The 23,377-nt window shown below is 42.7% G+C and overlaps 1 protein-coding gene across 14 annotated transcripts in view; it reads left to right on the forward strand.

Annotated features, from left to right (window-relative positions):
* The window catches only part of TASP1 (taspase 1), a 157,464-nt gene that overhangs the window by 35,946 nt on the left and 98,141 nt on the right, over nucleotides 1-23,377 (forward strand). For all 14 annotated transcript variants that reach the window (XR_012158326.1, XR_012158327.2, XM_073339577.1 and 11 more), the window contains 3 exons: nucleotides 13,494-13,600; nucleotides 21,521-21,640; nucleotides 22,725-22,803. Coding sequence is in view for 12 of the 14 variants with exons in the window: in XM_073339577.1 (XP_073195678.1) it covers nucleotides 13,494-13,600; nucleotides 21,521-21,640; nucleotides 22,725-22,803 (306 nt within the window). In the remaining 2 variants the exon portion in view is untranslated. The remainder of the gene's footprint in view (nucleotides 1-13,493; nucleotides 13,601-21,520; nucleotides 21,641-22,724; nucleotides 22,804-23,377) is intronic.

Consider the following 23,377-nt stretch of genomic DNA (forward strand, 5'->3'; position numbering starts at 1 on the left):
CTTTAGCCTCCAAAGCCTTAAGAGTGCAGGCACTGGCCCTTGCTTGGACCTCTAGGCATGCACTCAGGGTACAGCTTCTCTGCCTAACACCCCTTTCTGAGAGATGAGACCCAGCAGTCCAACTACCTCACCCCTGGAACCAATGCTGACCCCGTGTCCCCTGTAGGTTAAACATACCTTCTCCCAGAACCCCAGCTGTGTAGGCATTCTGGGTTTACATCTCACTTCTTCAGGATAGTGAAAGCCATCAGAAAGAGACAGATCTGGCACAGATTTCCAAAACACCATTGCTCTTTGCTTAATAGCACAAGAAATAGATCTACACAAAATAATAAACTCACCTGTACACATTTCCCTATGTCAGGTTCTTTGATACTCTGGTGAGCTCTCAGGCGTTGAGCAGAGCTGTCTGGGATCCTTTCTCTGCAGCTACTGACTTACCTTCAGAAACATGGAGCCTCTCTAGGTTAGCTAGCTTTCTCTGACCTTGGCTGGTCTGCAGTTAAACAGGACACCCTGCTATATAACAGCCTGCCCATCTCTTACCCTTTCCTGCCCAACGCTTCCTGTTCCTGTCTGTGAATTTCTCAAGTTTATATGTCCCCCCTACCAACATCTGGTTCCTTTGTTCTGCTCCTTATGTTTTTCCATTCTTGACTTCCTCTACCTAGTCTGCAAGGGCTGGTGAAGTATCTTTTTCCAGCTCCAGTCAGCTTCCTTGCGTAAGTGTACAGTCCATTGTCCCTCATCTGGTAGTTACATGCTTCAGCCCATGTCAGCAAGTGGTGGATAAAACATCCACAATTAGGTATTCCCTGATATAGTAATCTTTTAATAGATTCATAGCATCAACCAGAATTCATAAACTGTACAGACATGTTACCCAAATTACCACAGGGAGGTAGATCTAAATAGTCTACAGTTCCCACAAATTGTGGAGCTGATTATTCTGGGGAATCAGGTTCTGAAGTAAAAACTGAAGATCAGGGCTGATAATACACACCTTGTGTGTCTAGATGGATGACCACTGTCTGGAGAGTGACTTCTGTTTCAGTGAAGTGGGTTGATGGAATGCAAATTTGTATAAAACCTTAATTTGGGATTACAACATTTGGATTAACCCACTAACACTGATAATGTTACGGTGCACTTTAAGGTAGCCGAGCACTGCCTTCTGCCCTTCTAGAACACAGAGGGTGCCTAAACGTAAACTAAAACCCAGGAAATAGAGTTAAGGTAACATCCCTCTTCCCCTGCCTGCTCCCCAACCTTAACTCTGACCCTGTGGAAATGGCAGCAGGCATTGTGAATAAAGAAATTGTGTGCTCAGCATATTTTTGCTTCATTCCTAATTGGACAGTTGTACTATCCGTAATATGCTATGTCCACTTAATGTCTACACAAGTGGAGTACAAGAATACTTCATCTCATCCTAATAACCCCTTCCATATTCTGAGTGTCCACCCAAATCTCCAAATGTGCACTGGCATTCTCATACAGCGATGCACACTCCCTGTCCTCTGCTCAACTGCTCCTCCAGTGAATACTAGCAGTGTGGCACAGACATTGTTCCACAAAGGTAACTGAAGGTTCTTTCTTAAAAGGTTTTCTGAAGGTGATGATGAAAGGGTTATTATCTCAAAATCTCTAGGAAGAGTGTGTGTGTATTGGTTAGGAAGAATGATTAAGTTTTAGGTCAGGCTTAGCTAACTCATGTTTTTGACAATCTGAGTATACATGTGGATTTTAGGACATTTGGGGGGAAAATGGCCCTTAAACAGAAGACTCTGGCTAAACCTTAACTATGGAAGTTCTATTTCTTCTCATCATGTGGCAAGTAAATGAGCTCAATTCACTGCCTGTGTTCTGCTGGCAGAACTCTAGCCAGTTAGTGGTGTAAAGTCTACCTGGAAGGGATCACAGTGATGCAAGCTTACTTGCAATTCTCTGAGACCCAGGAGCAGCAAAGTGCAGCCCAAACAATGTATAAGCTTAGCACAGGGCAAAGTGGGGCGAGGGCACCCAGGAGATGGCCCCCCAGGTGTGTTGACTGAGTGCATCTGATAATGAGTTCTGATGGAGCTCCACAGTAAAACAAAACTGTCCTCCCTGGTAGAAGCCCATGGCAGATAATGGATATACCATTGCCTGCCTCTACCTGTGGTGAATCATGTTCCTTGGGTGCAGAAAACTTTACATGTACAGGGACATACAGATTGATTCACTCCTGCAAACACAATCTTGGTGGCTGTATGGCTTTATCTTGTCACATGTTGGGTCAAAATCTGTGACACTACTAACAGCTGAACATTACTTTGCTTTACATGCTGCTATCTTTGTCAAAGTGGAGCAATATGAAGGAAAATTAGATCTAATACAGTAATTCAATTTAGCCCAAGTATAGCTGGTGTAATATATCAGAGTTAAATTTCATATTAACATACCTATTTTTAATTACTTGCATCTGTTTCTGTTTTCAGTTATGCAGTAGTTATTTAGCAGCTGCTGAGCCGATTGCTGTGCTAAGCCACTTTAATTCCTGTAATTTGCTGGTATATTCTTTTTATACTCCCTCCCTCCAACTGCAGTATTCTCTTTTCAAACTGCGTTAAAAGGGAAAGTGTACAAAAACCTCCTTTCTGATACTGTTTCAGTCCACTCTATGAACTGACTGCCAGGGGGTGCTGTATGACTAGTCAGAACTTGATCTGATCTCCAAAGATAGAAAACATATCCTTACTACTCCCACTATCTTGGGTTCATAGCTTATTTTAAACTTGGGTACTATGACCTTGTCTACACTACTGAAGTAAGTCATCTGTTACGCTACTCCAGCTACGTGAATAGCGCTGCCCTGCGTCGACAGGAGACGCTCTTCCGTCGACTTACTCGTTCCAGTGGAGTTCCAGAGTCGACTGGAGAGCGCTCTGTGGTTGATTTAGTGGGTCTTCACTCGACCCCCACAGCATCGATCGCAGCAGCATCGATCCCTGGTAAGTGTAGACTTGGCCTCTATCTTGAATCATTAACATACATGTTGCCTTAATGGTAATCTCAGTATAGAAACACCATGTTACCTACTCCAGCAGAAACATCACATAATACTTATGAAGATCTATATTTGTAATTGTATATATCAGTTACTGAAGAAAAGTATCAGATTTACCATTAACCCGAATTTAATATTTGTGATTTGACCGTGATAGAAATTTCTATATTGCTGTATCTGTTAATCGTATTTGAAAAAAAATTAATGAAATATTCAAATGATGAACCCAGGTTGGAATGATTAGAAATACTACTCAAAAGAACAGAACAGATTGCAGTAGGAGAATGGAATGGAAAACCTTGTGGTTATATAACTTATTTTTTGTTGTGCACTAACAAAAACTAGGATTTAAGCATCTGACAGTAGTAAACTTCTCAGTTATGGTATTTGAAAATCCGTTCAATTTATTTAACTAGGTGCCTATTTGAAACATGCAGTCATAGAAATATCAGATTATTTAAGCATATGTATAAATAGTACTGCTGTCAAGTGAAGAACAGGTAGATTTGACTAAATCTTGCTTTCTGAAAATATTCAAATTTTCTTGCACTTTGTACCTTTTCTATGAAATCATCATCATATAGGACAACCCTAATGCTGTGAGATTGTGGTCTTAAGACTTGTCCTCTGAAATCTGGAATGCTAGATTAGTTTCCAAAATAGTTAGTACACACTCAAAGCGTGCAACATCTTGTATTAAAGTATGTCTTTTCATATGTGAACCACAGAATTACACCCAAAGATAAGAAATGTATTCACATAACTTGCTCAGTAAATATTCACCATGAAATATAATTCCATAAAGTAACACCACAAACTTTATTATGTGACTTGTAATTAATATCACAAATTTGGTCTGAAGAGCTTGACTTCTGGTGATGCCTCAGCTTGGACTGTACAGGTATCCCTGCAATCATGAAGCCTATTAAGGACCAAAGTACTGTTTAGCATTATATATGCTATTTTGTAAAGCTTTTATTCCAAAGACGCTGAAATAGTTATCAAAAACCTTTGCAAAATCACATAGCTGAACAGCAAAACAAATCTGTAGAGTCTTAGGCAAACTATATTCAGATGCATTTATGGTTGAGTACATAGTAGTAGTTTTGGGTAAATGTATTACAGGGATGTTGCAGTTTTCCCCAAAACAACTCTTCAAGAAATTCCGAGGTCAGATTAAATTGAAATGAAATCTAAACATGTTGATTTATGAAAATGCAGTTAGGGTACCCAAGAACCTTACCTCTGCCCTCAGCCATGTAACATGATTATAAGGCATTTTGGTGCATGTGGTCTTAGAATAGAGAAATCTGTCTCTTAGAGATAGATGAGTTTCCCCCTGCCCATTGGTGTAATTGCCAGACAGATTTAGGGAGGTTGGGTGCTCTAATTGTGCATTTCCATAACTTAACATGTTTTAAGTTTAACTCTGCATTCCTTTGTTTATATTACACATTTGCTGTAATGTTTTGTCCTAAGTTGTTAAAGTACTTCAAACTTGAACATTTTTTTGTTTCGGAATTTCTTTAATGTATGAAACTTTGCATGGAAGCCAAATACAGTTAATGATCATTAATGTCAAATCATGAAAAATGTAGTATCAACCTTAAATCGTGTCTGTGGTCAGATTCATGGTATTCTTCTTCGAGTGCTTGCTCATGTCCATTTCACATTAGGTGTGTGTGCTCGCCATATGCACCAGTGCTGGAAGTTTTTCCCTCAGCAGTATCCGTAGGGGACTAGCTCTGGCGCCCTCTGGAGTGGCGCCCGCATGGCGCAGTATAAGGGGCGCCGCCAGCTCCCCCCACCCTCAGTTCCTTCTTGCCGCCAGTGATGGTGCTGGAATATCTGCTGTTTCAGCTAGCGTTGTTTTGTTTTCTGTTCTTGTGAACTTTGAAAATCTGTAATATAGTTGTGTACAGTTAGTAGTTTCTTAGTTATCCTTAGTAGTAGTTCTCAACTTTTCGTTAGTCCCAAACGGGACTCAGCTGTTTTAAGCCCTGCTATTGCTGCGAACGGCCTATGCCCATCAGCGATCCACATACCAGCTGCCTAAGGTGCTTAAGCAAAGGGCACATAAGTCACAAGTGCTCTATCTGCAAGTCCTTTAAACCTAGGACAAAGAAGGAGCACGATATCCATCTGAAAGCGCTCCTAAAGGAGTCGGCACTCACTCTGGCACCGGAGCAGCAGTCCAGCTCCGCACTAAGCACAGAGGCCTCTGTGGGCAGTGCTCTGCCAGCGTGGTCCACGAGCCAGCACCAATCCCCCTCCACAGCTCTGGGGAAGAAGTCAAGCAGTGCAGCCCATCTCATGCTTCTCCTGTGACCCCGGATAGCGGGGCAGGCCCTAGCCAGTTTCAGGTGCCGTCGACGCTCGAAGCTCTTTGAGTGTCTCAAGAGATCCTGATGCTCCCCATGCTGCCCACACTGACTCCCGCGGTACCCCAGTGTCAGGAAAAACCCGCATTGGGACCTGTGCATGTGTCCCCACCTCAGCAGTACTGATCCCCATTAAGAGGGACGTCCCACCAATGTTTGCCCACCTGAAGCCGTCACGTCTCAGGACTGGAGAGGCAGGCTCAGCGGAGCCCACCTCAGTCCCCCACCAGGGGCACCAATTGAGGGACTCAAGGTGTAACTTGCTGGTAGATTGGCACAAACCCTCTGAGGCATGTGCCACTCAGCAAGAATGCCGGGACTGGCCCCGACTGTCTCCAAGGGCCCAGTACTGACCCCGGGACCAATCGGACACCAGAAACCACTGATTGCTGGGCCATCATCACCTGCCTCCAAGAAGGAGGTCGCCCTATTCAGGACGATCCTCCTGGCAACCGGGCCGTAGTAGCTCCCGGTCCTGTTCAGTGTCCCAGTGCTGGTCAAGTAGTATGATGCGTGGATCACTGGGTATCCGACGCAGATCCGCTGAACACCCGAGAGCCCGACCAAGACAGCGTTGCTCGGACAGGTGGACTTAGAGATGTAGTGACTGGCACTGGTTGGACAAGAGCCACTGTTCAGCTCGATCCTGGTCGCCCGGGACCGACTGCTCCACTGGTAGTTCCAGCTCGGAGAGAGATTCCCTGCCTGTGGGACAAGCCCCAGTACCAGCGGTGCCATCTACATTATTGGCACCGGAACCTGTCCCATGGCCCCAAGCACAGTGGCCAGCGCCATGGTATCCTTGGAACCTTTGGGGGTTCACCCAACCTTCCCAGGCTGCCTGATCAGAGTTGGGAGCCTCGGAGAGGCCAGCGACCTCAGTATCCCATCTCCCTCCGGTGCTCGAGGCTTTGGGGAGTAAGACTCCATGGTCCAGGAGGACCATAGGGAGCAAGCTGTTGGACCACCAATGGCCGTGGAGGTTCCTAGAGCACTGTCCTCATCGTCGCCGGACAAGGCTATCACAGGGCCCCCTCACCCAGTTACTCAGGATGACGCCAAAACGCACCAGGAACTTTTGAAGGGGGTCGCTTCTAACCTGGGGCTTCAGGCAGAGGAATTGGAAGAGCTCTCGGACTCTGTTTGATGTCCTCTGCTCCTCGGCTCTTGCCAGGGTGGCTCTACCCCTTCATGAAGGGATTTCCAAGCTCAGTAATGCCCTGTGGCAGACCCCTTCTTCCCTGGCCCCTATCTCTAAAAGGGACGAACTCAAGTACTTCATGCTGACCAAAGGGCACAAGTACTTGTACTCCTACCCAGCCCCTCATTCCCTTGTGACTGAGGCGGTTAACCACAAGGAAAGACAAGGACAACCCAGGGCCACCCCCAAAAATAAAGACTCGAGGAGGCTGGATCTCTTTGGACGTAAGGTTTATTCGTCTTCCAGCCTTCAGCTGAGAGTGGCCAACCACCAAGCCCTCCTTTGTCAATATGATGTTAATATGCAGCAAGCCATGGCCAAGTTTGAAGAGTTGCTCCCCGTGGCTTCCAAGAAGGAGTTCAGAGTGATCCTTGATGAGGGCATGACTGCGGCCAGAGCGGCCCTCCAGGCAGCATCAAATGCTGCGGCTGCCCACACCATGGCTTCTGCTATCTCCATGTGGCAAGTCTCCTGGCTTCTCCTCCATGGGCTGTACACCGAGGCCCAGCAGTCATTGCAGGACCTTCCCTTCGGCGGGGCCCTATTTGCGGAGCAAACACAGCAAGTTGAATAGCCTCAGGGACTCCCGCACCACCCTGAAAACCCTGGATCTCTACGTCCCAGCCCCAGCATGTAAACGGTTCAAACCACAGCAGCCTCAGGGCCAGGGGAGCCAGCCTTGGCAGGACCAGCCCCATAAATGAGCTAAGGGTTACAAGCACCGCCAGAGCCACCCGCCTCCACCCTTGGCCCTGTAGGGCTCAACCTGTAATAAGCAGGGGGCCAAACAGTCATTTTGAGGGTGCGCCTGAGGGCGACCTACCAGACTATTCCCAGGATCCATCTTTCCCAGTGTTCTCCAACTGCCTTTCCCCTTTCCTCTTGGCGTGGACTGCTATAACTTCAGACTGCTGGGTCCTCAGCACAGTGGAACGGGGTTATACCCTCCAATTCTACCTCAAACTCATGAAGAGTTGCCATTTTGAAAATGGCTACTACAGCTCATTGTTCTCAACAGTGGTTTGGGGAAGATGCCATCCCCTTCTGCTGCTGAGAAACGTTGAGGAGGAAGTAAATGGTGGCACTCTTTGCAAGGGCAGCTTGTGGTCTGAGTCCTATTTAAAAACAATAGGTGGTGGCAGCCATTTTGAAAGAGGGCAGTTCTTAGCAGAATTCCTACTGAAGGAGAAACTTTCATTAGTGAAAAATAGCCGAGAGAAAACTATCAATTCTAAAAATCAAGTGTAGCATAAGCATAAGATTTCAGTGAGTTTCAACTATAAGGGAAGTCTGAAGAGACTCCATTAAGAGCATTAGGGACAATGGTTTGACATCAAGAGCTAAACTTATTAAACTCTAATAAATTAATGCATTTACTCAAGAATTCTCAGTGCTCTAATTTTGGGGAGGATATGTTTTATTCTTCCTAAATAAAAGGCTAAATCCCAGTTTTGTGCAAAACTTTAACTATGGAACTGTAACTGACTTTACCAGATTTATTCTATTCTGCATTATGTGGTGGTTGACCTTGCCATTGAAGTACATGCTGAGGTATTTGTCAGTGTAGGAACTGATGGACTAGAAGTTTCATGGGATTTGTGGTGATGATGAGGGCAAGAGGGGAAGACCATCTTAACATCAGCTAGCTGCTGAAATCCTCTCTTATCCTTGTTATTTTTAACTTTAAAGACACAACTCTACAATTCACTGTTTTTTGCTTTTGTATAGGCCATATTTAAAGGTGAGAAACTAGATCAACCACTAAATACAATATTACTGCTCTAATGGTCTTTTACATTTGTGTTTTAAGTGTATAGGGCTAGAAATTGGTCACTTACAGGTTTTCATGCTAGAAGAGATCCTTGTGATCTAGATTGACTATAGACAAAAATCTCACCCAGTAATTTCTGAATAAAACCTGTATCTTGTGGCTGAGTACAGCATAGTTTTTTATACCTCCAATCTTGATTTAAAGACTTGAACTGAGGGAAATTCTACCATGTCCGAAAGTAAATTGTTCCAATGGCTAATTCTTCTAGATGCTAAACATTTGCATATTATTTTTAGTCCGAATTTGTCAACATTTCATTTCTGGCCTTTGGATCTTGTTATACCTCTGCTATCTTAAATAACCGTCCGCTATTCAGAATCTCTCCCCATGTAGGTACTTATAGACCATGTTCAAGTTGTCTCAACCTCCTGTTTAAGGTAAATAGATTGAGCTTGTCTTGCTGTAAGGCAGGTTTCCCAGACTTAATGATTCTGAACCCTTTCCAACTACTCAGCATCCTTTCTGAAGTGTGAGCACAGACCTGATTCCCCTGTGCAACAGGGTGCTTGGAGAGGTTAGTGCAGTTAGCAGTTAGTGCACCTGACTTCCAGCCCCTTGTCTCTCTGTCAGAGCAGTAGAAGTGCCTGGTTTCTGACTCTAAGCTGTAAATGATTTGGCCTCCACCCACATCTGGGTCTTTGTTCTTCAGGGGGGTATAGCAGGGGGACCGGGGCCCTCCCTCTCCACTGGGTCCCAGCCCAGGGTTCCATGGGAAGCAACACCAGCAGGGTCCTCCCTGCAGAAAGTCTAAGTCCGCTGTTCTAGGCTGCTTCCTACCAAAGGAGTCCAAGTGAGCAGGGCCCTGCAGGATCTGCTGGTTCTCAAACGTGGTAGTGGTTGGAGAAGGCCTTGCCTGTGGGCCTTATCCACTCTGTAGTCCCCTCTCAGGCTCAGCCTTCTGTCTAGCTTCCCAGAGAAGGAGTCATCTCTCCTGCAGCCTGTCCTCCTGGGCTTCTGTGCTTCTTTTAACCCACTTCTCCAGCCAGAGCATGCTCAGCAGACCCGAAAGGGCAGGGCTACCTGGGCCTTTTGACCCCTTTGGGCCCAGTGTTGGGTTTGTTTACCCCTTCACACCCTGTTTGTACATCCAAGGATCATGTTAACCCTCTGAGTCATTGCATTGTCCTGGGAGTCTGTGTTCAGTAGGTCATCCATCAAGTCCTCTTGAGTCATTTCTTTCTGGGATACAGTTAACCATCCTTTAAGTGTGACCTGCCTTTTTCCTGGATGTATGACCTTTAATTTGACTGCACTAAAAAACATGTTCAAATAACACCAGTTTTCCAAGCAATACAGATCTCTGTTAAATTGATCTATTGTTACTATATTACCAGTTGGTGTCATCTGTGATTTTCTAGCAGTTTTATATCCTTCAGAAATCATAGATTCAAATATCATTGGGCCAAGAACCAATTTTTTTGGACCTCCGCTAGAAACATGACCTTTGGCTTTGGATGAAAAGTGACTTGCAGTTACTCTTTGAGATCAGTTTTTAATCCATTTAATGTGTTATATTGATTTTTTGAATCAGTGATGCCAACCAGTCTTGTAATCTCATCATGATTATATAAATTTTAACTGCTATGGAGGCTAAAACTGTGCAAATACTTTTTACCAGTTTTCTGGAGTTGAATGACATATTGGTATCCCAAATTCATGTTTATTTGCTGCTTATTACCTTTAGGCATGTACAGTTTCTTGAGTAATGATGGCCTTTGTCCTATGCCCTGCATTTGGTAATCCAGTGGTGCCCTCTTGAAAGGCCATGTTAAGGGAAAAGACTTTGTGAAAATACTATTACAACATACTGCACTGAATCAAAACCTATGTATAAAATTGGCTTTAAAAGCAAATCTCTAGGAGAGTATGCTTCTTGAAAGCACAAACCTTTAGATAAGTGAAAAATGAAAGTACACTTTAAAGTCAAAACTAATTAACTCTTATGCTTGTGAAAGGTGCTAGAGACTCATGTCTTCTATTGATAGCATGTGAATTTTACCTATTGAACTTCGGAGATCTTCATATGTTGAGGGTGCAGTTGAAGTGGCGAAGTAGCCAACCAAGGTGCAAGAGTGATGGGAGACATCCTACAGTGCACTTATTGCATCATTTGGTCTTAGTGCTCTCCCAGCGTAAACTAACTTACAGGACAGTATTAGTAGCATGATGTGAGTTGGCCTATATATTCCATAATCATGTACAGGCATTGGGCCAGTGGATATACAAGTGGTACAGATGGGCTGTGGCCACTACTCACACCATAGGCTGTAAAAGCAGCTGTAGGAGAGGGGAGCCTCAGGGCAGGTAGGATGGACTGGCAGAATACGCTTCCACACAGATTTTTGGACTTTGAACAGATAAGCCAAGAGTATTGGAAGTGCAAATATCCTCCACCCTGTCCTATCAATGTGCATGAGTCTTATTCTTGAAGGATCACTTCCAGGGTGAATAGTTCAGTCTCCAAACCCATTCAGTCCTTTGCCATTGCCAACAATGCTACCAGTAGTTCCAACTAGTATTAATTGTGGTTTAGGTCTATGTATGCTTGTCCATGCAGGACTGAAACCACTAATTTGTTCATTTAAACTGCCACACAGCTTTCAGATGACAGTGACTTAAGGTCACTGGTAACCTAGAACTGAAGAGCTCCAGAGCCTTATCATTGTCCATGAGCCATTTAGGTTCCAATAAATGCACTTGAGCACATCAGTAGGAGTCCTCACCTGCTTGAAGTTACACACGATCTTAAGTGTCTTGCTGGATTGAGGCCCAAGTCAACCTGAAAGTTTACCTGTTAAACATTGAACTTAAATTCACGTGTTTTCTAAATGGCTTGTACTTTTTAGGACAGTTTCTCAAACCAAGCCGAGTTGGAGTTGGAGTAATCTTTCCAATGTAGTGTTGTTCTCTTTTCACTCTTCAGATCAGTTTACACGCTAAAGAGCTCTTTGTATTGAATCATATATAGGCATATTTAACGAATTCCTGCTTTACTATGCTCTGAATGATGGGATGGGTTCCTTTCTTGGCTGTTGCAGGTTGTCCTGTTCCTGAATCTATAATTTTTAATGGATTTGTGAAGACTAGCTTTCTCAATCACTTCAGAGAGGAAAGGAGACTGATAGTTTAGTCCCCACAATTTTCATACCTTAAAAATCTTTTAAGCTAAAGAGGAAAACGCACTGGGTGTCTTTCAATCTTCCCTATTCAATTGCCGAAGATGTAACTACAGTTTCCATGAAACTTTGTGTGAATTGCAAAGGTAAGTTGTGTTCTGCTGGCTAGGCAGTAGAGCAGGTTAGAAAGTCCTGAGGAAACCTTCCTGGTCCCTGCCAGGTCACCATGGAACCATAGGTCCTTGGCCCAGGTACACCCCAGCTATGTAGAGTGCTTTGGGGCTGGAGATCACAGGTTTCTAGGGTCCCCACAGCAGAATGGGAAGCTTGGGGCCTCTGGATTGAGCTGGGTCTCGAAGTCTTCAGGCATCTTGCTGTGGAGCCTGGAGCCAGGGCTCACAGTGGTCCTAGGCTCACTGCCACTGTACCCAGGAACTTGGAAACCTCAGCCTGAGCTGTGACTGTTAGGGTTTAGGCTCCTGCAATGAGCTTGGAAGTCCTTGAGAGCCCAGACCGCAGGCCAGCTGGCTCCCCAGGTGGTGGGAGTCAGGTAGCTCAGAGAGTCAGACGATCCAGAAGGTTGGAAGCCCTGGGGTGCCCAGCTCTGGGGAAGTCTGCATAACAAGGCTGCCCAGGAGCCATGGACCCCGGGATCCCTGGCAGCTGCTGAAATTTGTCAGTTTCACTGTTGTCCACCATTGAATAATAGTGGTGAAACTGGTATCATGTCAGTTTCACAAAAAATGTACCAGGATTTGGGGATCATATTTTGTTTGGGAAACACCATGCTTTGGTGCTTTTGAAACCAATTCTTTTTCAGAATTCCTGGTTCATGAGAAACTTTCAAACATTTGGTTTTAACCTGAATCTGGCCAGAACCAAATTTTGAAATGTTGAAATATTCCATGAACTGGAAACTCTGAATTTTGGCTAGTTTTACTAGGCAGTATCACTTAACTAATAGATTGCTCCTGAAGCTGTGCTGGCTTTGTAAATGATAATTCTACAGAAAGAAAGCTATTTTCAGCTATATTTGAAATGTAATTAAACATTCTTTTGTGATGTAGGGATTTGTTGCATTTAACTTTCACTGGCTTTGGAATATACCTGTATAGGTCTCTGCTTATCAAAGGGAATACCCGCTGCAATGTTTCTTCTATCCCTCTTAGAAGTATGGGGGGAATTAAGACAATCTGAGGGTAACATTAAGTCAAAACTAATTTGAACTACAAAAGTGTTCCTGTCAATATGCTTTTTGTAAAACAAAACCCTCAAACTGAGAATACACCATCATTTTTATTAAGCATCACATTTTTATTTGTAATTTAGAAAACATTTCCTTTTAAATGTAGTTATTAAATGTGGAGAAACACATGTATGCATCCTCAGGATGTATTGATCTTTAGCCTGTGCTGGATTATGGTGCATAAAAATATTGCCTGTGTGTTATGTGGATTTAAATATGTGGGTGAGCATACAGATATATAATTAAACATGGTGAAGAGGCTACACAAACTTATGGATATCATCAAAACAAGCTCACATGGCATCTATTTACATCTTAACAGTCCAAAACAATCATTCTAACAAGACACTTACAGCTTTTCTTTTGTCTAGTGTTGCTACATGACTGCCAAATAGGAAGATATTTAGGGCATCATAACTTCCAGATGTGTTCAGTGACTTGTCTGCATTAGGTATTTTACTCAAGGTTATATTTGAACAATATCTCCTTTTGATTTAGTAAAAGATGTAAAATCTGTAGTACTGAAACTTCACACAATCTATATGTTAACTTTGGCTATTGCTACTAATCATGTGGGGTGGAAGAGACTTCTGAAGTGTAATACCTTACTAATCTAGTATTTGTTTGAATAACCCTTCATTAGTTAAATGCTTCTAAAATATTTTATAGGGTTTAGTTTAGCAGCTTTTAAGAGGAACAAAAGGAAGCTGGAGCTGGCAGAAAAGGTGGAAACAGATCTTATTCAGCTAAAGAAAAGAAGACAATCCAGTGAAAAGGTGAGTAGATCTTTTGTCACTCTTACCGCAAAGATAATTTATAATGTGAAAATTTCACATCTAAATTTTCATTTTGTAGATGAAGTGACCTGATATAGCATCACAAACTACTCATCTTTGGCCATCTTATGGTATAATATCAGATCATCTAAATTATCTTCTGTGCTGATAGAACTTCCTGCTATTTGCAATTTCAAAAGAACTGAGAAAAAAGATGCCTTTTTGTCTTGTCTGTGATGTAAATATATCTACACTATTGCACATTTTAAAGTGGAAATGTGACAAGTGTAAATATGGGCAGATAAATATCTAATAAAACATTTTCTCCAGCTTGGGATCTATCATTGTTTCCCATTTTTTAATGTTTCCTGATAACACTATTTTGTGGACCTGGAGGTGGTGAAATTTGAAATATCAGGTAGGTAAATGTGCATCAGTTCATGCATCTAGTATTGACCTGGCCCATGTTACTTATGCTCCTTTACTACAAAACTGCCACAATTCTCTCCTTTTCTTCCCCTCCCTGCTAGTTTGACTTTTGAGCCTTTGTTGTCACTTCGGCATCATGTCTCTCTGTTGCTTAATATATAGGTTTACAGTAGGAGTATTAATATATAGTTGGCTAAAGTAGGATACTTAGTACAATACTAAATAAAAGAAAAATTAGTGGTGGACTGTGTAAGTCACAACTGTGGGGTTGGTCTATTGAAGACTTTACAAGTAGTGCAGCAAGGCAACCGCTGTAGCCTATTCCAAACATATCCCTTCCGTGAAATATGACTACTGTGAAAGTGAAGGGTAGTAGTTCTTTTAAACATTTACTTGCATTTTGTTTGTGGCCAATGCCTTTCTTGGACAGCCAGTTCTCCAGACTCTGGTGGCCTGATTCTCCACTGGCTTGTAGTCACTTACCCTCATTTAAAGTGCACGTAAATGCTACGGAACTAGAATGACAAAGTGGGTGAGGTAATATCTTTTATTGGACCAACATTACCTCACCCACCTTGTCTCTTTAATACCCTGGGACCAATGTGGTGACAATAATACTGCATATGAAAGTGGAATAATATTTTACCGTTGCTCTGTACTGGAGTAAATGACTGCACAAGGTGCAAGGCAGTGAAGAATCAGGCCTATTTCTTCTACATTCTCAAGTCCATACCTTCCTTATGTAAAGGTGCTAAGGCTCAGTAGAGAAGATAAGAATTAGAGGGGGAAAATGGGTTATTTACTGGTATCTGACCTTTGCCTGTTGCTTACAGGCTTGTGCACACTTCCCTGTAACTGAGGGAGGAGGGTCTCTGCAGAGTATTGACATTCATGTAATGTGGGGCAGGTCAATGCTTGATACATGTGCTGGTGCGTGATTTTACCAACCTGCAATTTGAAATTTCAATGGACATGTGGCAGCAGTTATGGGGAGCACCAGGGATAGTAAGTAGAGGAGATGACCAAATATGAGAACTCTGCTTAGTGGTAAGTAATTTGATTAATCCCACCACTTTCTCTAAATTTCAGTGAATTCGGTCCTTATGAAAGCAACCAGATTGACAACGCTGTGGGCTGAAATAATGTGTCTACGTAATATGTAGAATGCAGGCAGTTGCAGGCCAGTGAGAAAGCTTTTAATATGCATCAAATCTGATCTGAAGGGAACAACTTTAGGGCTAAGAGGGATATGTTAGTCCCTGGCCTCCCTCGGTTCAGATGAGGGATTAAATAATTGGATGTAGCAATTCTGTAGCACACTCAACAAAAATTACACTGAAATCAGACCTGGATAACTCATTTTGGGCCCAATTCTGGACCCACTAATACCAGTCAAGACTCCCTCAGACTGCAGTGGGAATTGGATCAGTCCTCTGTGGACAGCTTGACTACTCAGAGGGTCTTGTGAAAGTCAATTGAATTTCCGATTCCTTAAAACACACCATTTTTCACAGCCTTAATTTTTTTCCAGAGGGCTAGTTCACATGTAAATGTCTTGTTTAGATAGTGTTTACTCATTTAATGTTTCATTTTGGACATCCATTCTCTTTGTTGGGTGGATTTTTCAGAAGTCATGAAGTGGAGTAGAACTTGCATATACAATAAAGTGAATATTTAAAAATGTAAGGATTGGAGCCTTTACATGGTACTTGCACATTACAGGATAAAACCTCAATGAGCTTGATTTTTCTTTTTTTCCCCTAACAGAGTTCCCCTGGGGTGCCTTTCATTTGGTTGACAAACCTGTTCCACGCCAGTGAATATTTTAACCCAACATTTTTAATTACAGCCAGAGTGATTGTCCTAATTTCACTGGAGCCTCTTCAGAAAAAAGCAGTGTCCTGACTTGGCTTTATGCAGTTGCAGTTGAGAGGCCATATGCACTTACATTGCCTTGGTGTTAGCCAGGAAGGTACAGGTAGCACAACATAAACTATAGTTTCAGCTAGTTTCAAAAGACCAGATCTTCAGCTGGTGTAAATCAGTATAACTCATTCATTTCAGCGTGACTGCATCAATTGAACATTTGGCCCAGTGTATCTGTGTGTTGGGAAAACTAGCATGTTAATTGGTCTGAATTAGTTTGGAATCTCCACTATTTGGCTTAATAAAATTGAGTCAGTGGAACACATACTGGAGGAATCACTATCAATTAAGTCTTTTGGATAATCTGATACGAGGATATCAGATCCTTGTTTGAGTGTGCAGTAGCACCTGCCACTGCCATTGTAATTAAGGTGGTGTAAGGGGACTTTTAATGCTTACAACAGCATTTCATGCTAAGTTAAAGCGTGGCATCAAGGTTCCATTACCAAAGGCAGAATATTTTACTAGATTAAATATAATCAAAAACTTTATTCACTACTTCATCTGGTGTCCAAAACATACAATCCTCAAAATTTCATATACTTATGCACTTCTAGAGTAAACTTCTTCTGAGAAGTGCAGAATTTTCCCTACCCATCTTGGAGGGGTTTCCCCGCATTCTTTGCATGTATTGGGGGTGGGTTCTGACCTGTCCCTCCAGTGCTTCCTCTTTATTCTTTCACAAAGCTAAAGATGGACAATGTAGGCGAAATGGCTGTGCCATTCTCTCAGTACCTGTTGTTCTGGTTCATGGAAGGAACAGATGCGAAAGCAGAGTGTACCCTCAGAGGAAGAGGAAAAGAGGCAACCTCTGTAGTCTACAGCTCCTAACTAGGGATGTAAAATGTTAAATGGTTAACTGATAAGTATTAGTCTTACTGTTAATATATTGCAGGTAACGTTTAAAACAGATTGGTAAAATACTTTTGTGACATTGTAATACCAAATGTGCACATTAAAAAAACCTCAGCAATACCGGGGGGCTCTGGAGTTTGCAGCGCTCTCGCAGCTCGGGGCATCACTTCCGGCAGCTGCCTTTGGCTGAGAATGGTGAACCGCAGCCACTGGGAGCTACAGGCAGCGATGGCTGCGGACGGTCAGTGTAAACAAACTGTCTCGCGGCCCGCTAGCAGATAACCCTGACGGGCCGTATGCGGCCCACGACTGCTTTAAAGTATTCCTCCATAGCACTGAGTACTCCTTTTATATAAGAACTAGACAATGCCACTGACCAGAGTAGTTTTGCTATCGAACAGCAGTATGTCAAAGCATACTGTGGAACTTTTAGTGTGCAGTAGCAGCATCCACACAGTGGGCTAGTGTGCTTTCTGTAAGCTGACTGGTTAGACAAGGCCCAAGTGAACAACAAAATATTCTTAGTTTTTTTTTCACAATTTCTACAATTTAGTTAAAAGTTCTAATCTCTGTTATTCTTTAGCATTTCTTTATGAGAGTTTCTAATTTAAAGTTAAAAATCTGTTTAACTTCACTACATTTAGGGGTGAAGAAACTAGAAATTGACCTAAAATACATTTCCACATCTTCAAGATTGTATGTGCATGCTAAATAATTAGATGATACAGAGTTTGAGAAATTATATTCCTTTGCATGTGAGCTAATCTTAAATGTATTCATAAGTGGAGCTGTTTCTGTTTAAGTGGATTAGGTGATTTATTCCCCAGCTGGGCGTGGAGTACTGACTGATTGGCCAACTGTCACCCAGAGTGTTCTGACCGCAGACACAAGTAATTATCAGCAATAGATGTTCACTTTTGTTCCCCCTATTAACTTCTTCTTTCCAGTATAAAATGCCATTCCCTTCCTAAATATCCATTTAAAAAAACCTGACTTCGAACATGGTTGAAAATGTTTATTCGTACTAGAGGATGGCAAAAGGTCCTGTTCTTAATCTGCAATTTTTTTTGGCTGTTAAGCTTTTTTTCAGTTATATTGAAACAAGCCACTTGCCTGAAGAATTGCCATCTGCTTGATTTGAGTAACATTGGGTTTAAGTCGTATGTACACAAGAGTCTTTGTTCAGGCCCACTGCTTTTGAAAAACAAAAGCCCTAAATTGCATGTTGGACTTGATTGCCAATGCAATTTAGTTTTAAAGATATTTTAACTAACTTAACTGTATGTGAGTATTTTCCTTTTTCTAATTGTGATTTAAGGAGTTTAGGAAATATATACTTGTGCCTGCAGTCAGAACAATCTGGGTGACATATTACTCATCTGCAGAGATGGCTTTTTAGTAGTCATCACATCAGCCCATAGGGTCTTGGACATTGGTGCTTTGATGGTAGGTCCTGCCTTTTACAGTATTCTGGATGTATTATCACTTACGATGCTGCAGTCATTCAGTCCCTACTCCCCCCAAAGGATGATAGTGCATTTGACCAGATCATAGGTAACATCTACGACATAATTTAAGAATGTGCTAGTATATGAGCTATGGAGGGCCACTACGTAGTCTTCAATACATACATTTTAGAAACACTATACCATGTCCCATGCTGCTAGATCCAGTGTGGCACTTGGTTCAGCAGTGCTATCTTCAGATCTGGACTGGATTCCAAAGCTCCTTCCTCCCTTTGGGGATACTGCTTGGAAGTCATCCTTCTGCTTAAGATTCACAGCCATGAATCCTTTTCTGCAGTTAGATGCCTAAGCCCAGTCAGCCATTTTCAAGAAACAGAGGAGAAGGAGGAGACCCCTTACAGCCTTTAATGCAGTGGGTAGAGTACTTATCCAGGAGGTGGGAGAGCTGGGTTCCATCCCCCTCTGCTTGATGTGGAGCAGGGACTTGAACCAGAGTCTCTCTTGCTTCTCAGGAGAGTGCCCTTACCATTGGGCTATTAGTACTCATAGGGTATGTCTACACTACGAAATTAGGCCAATTTTATAGAAGTCAATTTTTAGAAACTGATTGTATACAGTTGATTGTGTATGTCCACACTAAGCACATTAAGTCAGTGAAGTGCGTCCTCACCACCATGGCTAGCATCGACTTATAGAGCAGTGCACTGTGGGTAGCTATCCCACAGTTCCCGCAGTCTCCGCTGCCCATTGGAGTTCTGGGTTAAGCTCCCAATGCCTGATGGGGCAAAAACATTGTCACGTGTGGTTTTCGGTACATGTCGTCAGGCCCCCCTCCCTCCATGAAAGCAACAGCAGACAGTCGTTCTGCTCCTTTTTTTCCTGGGTTACCTGTGCAGACGCCATACCACGGCAAGCATGGAACCCGCTCAGCTCACCATTACCTTATGTCTTCTGGGTACTGCTGGCAGATGCAGTACTGCATTGCTACACATCAGCAGCTTCTTGCTTTCACGGCAGACGGTGCGGTAGGACTGATAGCCGTCGTATGTCTCCTGGGTGCTCCTGGCAGACCTCCGTGAGGTTGATTGGGGCACCTGGACAGACATGGCTATTCTCCTCTTAGAGCACTGAATGGGAACCAGAGACTCCAGGTCATTCTCTTCTTTAAGTTTCATCTCATGGAGATTCAGTCCTCCCTGGAATATCATGCGAGCTGGAGGCTTCTGCCTCAGGCTGCTCTCCCAGCCGGCAACACCGCACAGTCACACCTACCTCAGCTTGCCCCTTGCTCCCATGGTTCATGAAGCCTGGACAGTAGTAAGGAGCAGTTCAGCTATAGGCTGAGCAAGTGCAGAATGGTGGTAGAATGTGCCTTTGGACGTTTAAAAGCTCGCTGATGCTGTTTGCTGACTAGGTCAGACCTCAGCGCGACCAACATTCCTATTGTTATTGCTGCTTGTTGTGTGCTCCATTCTCTGGAGTGGAGTGGCTGGGCGCTCGGAGCCTCCCCTCCCCCCACACCCACCGCATTCTTGGGCGTCTAGGTGAGGAGGCTATGGAACATGGGGAGAAGGGTAGGCGGTTATACAGTGGATGCACCAGCAGTCTGTGCTTTTGTTGGCTTTCCTGCAGCTCCAACAGACGCTTCATCATGTCCGTTTGCTCCCCCATTAGCCTTAGCATCGCGTCCTGCCTCTGCTCTTTGCACTCACTTAATTCTTTCCTGGCCTCTGCCACTGAATGCCTCCATGTATTAAGCTGTGCCTTATCAGTGCGGGAGGACTACATGAGCTCGGAAAACATGTCATCGCGAGTGCGTTTTTTTCGCCTTCTAATCTGTGATAACCTCAGGGATGGAAATGATAGGGGGAGTGTAGAAACATTCTATGATTCTGGGGGGACTGCATGGTCACCTGTGCTGCTGACTCCTGCTGAGTTCGCCACACTGACCAAACAGGAAATGAAATTCAGAAGTTCCCGGGGCTCTTCCTGTGTACCTGGCTAGTGCACTGGAGTTCAAAGTGCTGTCCAGAGCGGTCACAATGGAGCGCTGTGGGTAACTCGTGGAGGCCAATACCGTCAATTTGCGTCTGCACTACCCCAAATTCGACTCAGCAAGGTCTATTTTAGCTCTTCTCCCCTCATCAGGGAGGCGTACAGAAGTCGATTTTAAGAGCCCTTCAGGTCGACTGAACAGGGTTGGTTGTGTGGACGCAGTCATTTTTAAATCGACCTAAAATGGATAAATTCGACCTAAGCCCGTAGTGTAGACCAGACCTTATTACTGGAGTTAATAGCCACAGTGTGTGATATTTTACATCCAGCATTTAAGTTAGTAAGCTATTTACATGCTAAAAATTGAAGTGGACATTCTAATTTTGTATGTTTGAAGAGACTTGTTTTTTTCCCCAATATCTCATTTTTAAGTAAAGAAAAATTAATGAACTCTATGGAGAATCTTCTATGGAAGACCCTCAGTTCTAGCTTTCACTTTCTCCTTAACTTCTAAAAAGATAAATTACCAGTACAGTGTGACTCTTGTCCTAGCTGTACGGTGTGACTGGGGTTGGAGGGGCAATCCTACAAATGTGTACATGGGTAACTTTACTCACATGAGTAGCTTCATTGAATTCAGTGGAACTGTTCACCAGGATCATTGTGTGCAGGATTGAGTTTTTATAAAAACTTAAATGTATGCCATGGAGCTAGTGACACGAAATACCCATAAATGAGTTAATAGTAGAACTGAGCATAATTTTTTCCATGATTAAATTATTTGCCAAAAAATGCAGTTCTGGTTGACCTGAAACTATTTGTGAATTGGTCAAGTTCGCCAAATAGTTCTGACGAAACCAAAAAATGAACACAAGTGGTAGTGTTGGAGTGAAACTTCATTTTGGCATTGTCGAAACATTTTTGGGCTGGTGTAACAAGATGGGGAGATGGTGAGAGCACCACCCTTCTTATAAGTTTTGGCTCAGTGGCTTGAGAGTCATTCTCCATCTCTCTCCTTGATTTAGTGACTATTCATGAATAAGTGAATTGCCGCTTTGAATGACAATTTACAACATTACAGACCAGGTACACTGTGGACAGCAATAAAGAAGCTTTTTTTGTTGGCCTGCCAGTTAGTCATCAGATTTTGAGCACTGCTTTTGCGTACTTTTAAAGAAATATAATTTAATTTTAGCCCTCTGTTTAGTGTACTCTTTTTGGTAGTTGCTTCTCTTTGTATGTCCTGCAGGAGAATGACTCAGGAACACTGGATACAGTTGGTGCGGTCGTTGTTGACCAAGAAGGAAATGTTGCTGCTGCTGTCTCCAGTGGAGGCTTGGCTTTGAAGCATCCTGGAAGAGTTGGTCAGGTGATTATGTATTTTCAACAGGGGACAGTTACTTAGTATTACCAGGGAATGGCTTACATATTTAATAAACAGTGCAACTGCAAACTAGCCAAGAGTCAGGTGATAGTGAATTGATGCCTTAGCATTCAAATCTGAAGACCTGGATTCCGTTCTTGACTACTCTGCATGGGGAAATGAGTTTTGTCTAATCTAGAGGATCTTTATCAGTGTTGCAGAACTTCATCTAATTTGGCATGCTTTGTGGTTATTACATAAGACTGGAATAGCAGGTGTATTGCAGGTTAGTTGGGATGCATAGGTAGAGCCTGCTCTTGGTACGCTTCGCTTTTGCTAGTGCTGTTAGTATCTCACTTTTGCCACTCATTAAATACCCCACAAAGCTTAAAAGAAAAAGTGCCACTCTGATAACTGTTAGATAAATTTACCAGTTCTATAAGGTTTTGATCAATATGTGAGGATAACATGTCCATTTTCAAATTCAGCGATGCTCTTTTGTTGTGCTAGAATCTTTTGAAGGAGGTGATAAAGATATGATGCTATAAGAACACACAGCATCGATAGGCCTATCAACATGGAGTAACAATTCTGAGAATCTTCAAGAGTCTGTATGCTCTACTGATTACATACAACCAATTAGTCCACTGTTTGGCATCATCCCATGGGTAGCCCTGTTTTGGACTGACCTTAAGATTCTTTAGGGTTCTTTAAAATGTGTAGCTAAAAGCATTTATGTTTTAATATTTTAAACATAAAACATGTTTTAAAGAACTCTTTAAAGCATAAGAGTAGTGGATTAGGGTCCACCACTCTTAGGTTTCACTCTGTAGTAATAGGGCCCATTCCAGCTCCTGTTGAAATGAATGTGAGTTTTACCATTGCAGCAAGATTGAGCCCTCCATCCCTACCTAGGGAGATAAGAGCACCTCCAAGGTACTCCTCTTCAGGATTGAGTAACTGTTGGAGGATGTAGCAAAATGTACTGGAGTAGCTATTTTGAATCTTATTCTTTTATCCTATGTAATAATCTCCCTTTTTCCCAAAAACTAAGTACTTGAATTTATAAAAGATCCATTTCTCTTCTCAGGCAGCTCTTTATGGATGTGGCTGCTGGGCTGAAAATATTGGAGTTCATAACCCTTATTCCACAGCTGTGAGTACTTCAGGTATTTGCTACTTTTGTAAATATTTTGAACTGCTCTTCAGTTTTCTTCCATGTAAAAATTCAAAACAAGTTATTTAATGTATAGTGAATTAAAATCTTAAGACTCATGTGGTAGCATAGCAGAAAGTGTGTTCTTCAAGCCAATGAATTCAGTGTCATAAACTACCAAAGAGCCTTTGTTAACATGCTTATGGAAGTTTCAGACAAACTTATTCAGAGTCTGTGCTTGTTATCCTTAAACAATCGATTTGTGGCTGCTTACCTTCTTACCTATATTTTGATCCATCAGTAACAATTTGTTGCACCATCTGGTGATTAGCCCCTTCTGGTTGCCCTTTTCTGTAATGAGAGTTTCTATCCTTGTTAATCATCTCCTGAAACTTAGGCTTCCTACATGTGTTTTGATGTGTGTTAGATGCAAATAGTCCCCCAATAATATTTTAGTAAATTTGGTATTGCCAGTTCCCCTTCCAGTGTGGATCTATGTTTATTGTCCAATACTAATGTAACTCCTGTTTGAATTTCCTTATTCTTTTTCATGTACATATTGTTAAGTCCTGAAGTAGGAAACTTTT

The sequence above is a fragment of the Lepidochelys kempii genome, chromosome 3, assembly GCF_965140285.1.
Source record: "Lepidochelys kempii isolate rLepKem1 chromosome 3, rLepKem1.hap1, whole genome shotgun sequence".
In the NCBI taxonomy this organism is placed as follows: Eukaryota; Metazoa; Chordata; order Testudines; family Cheloniidae; genus Lepidochelys; species Lepidochelys kempii.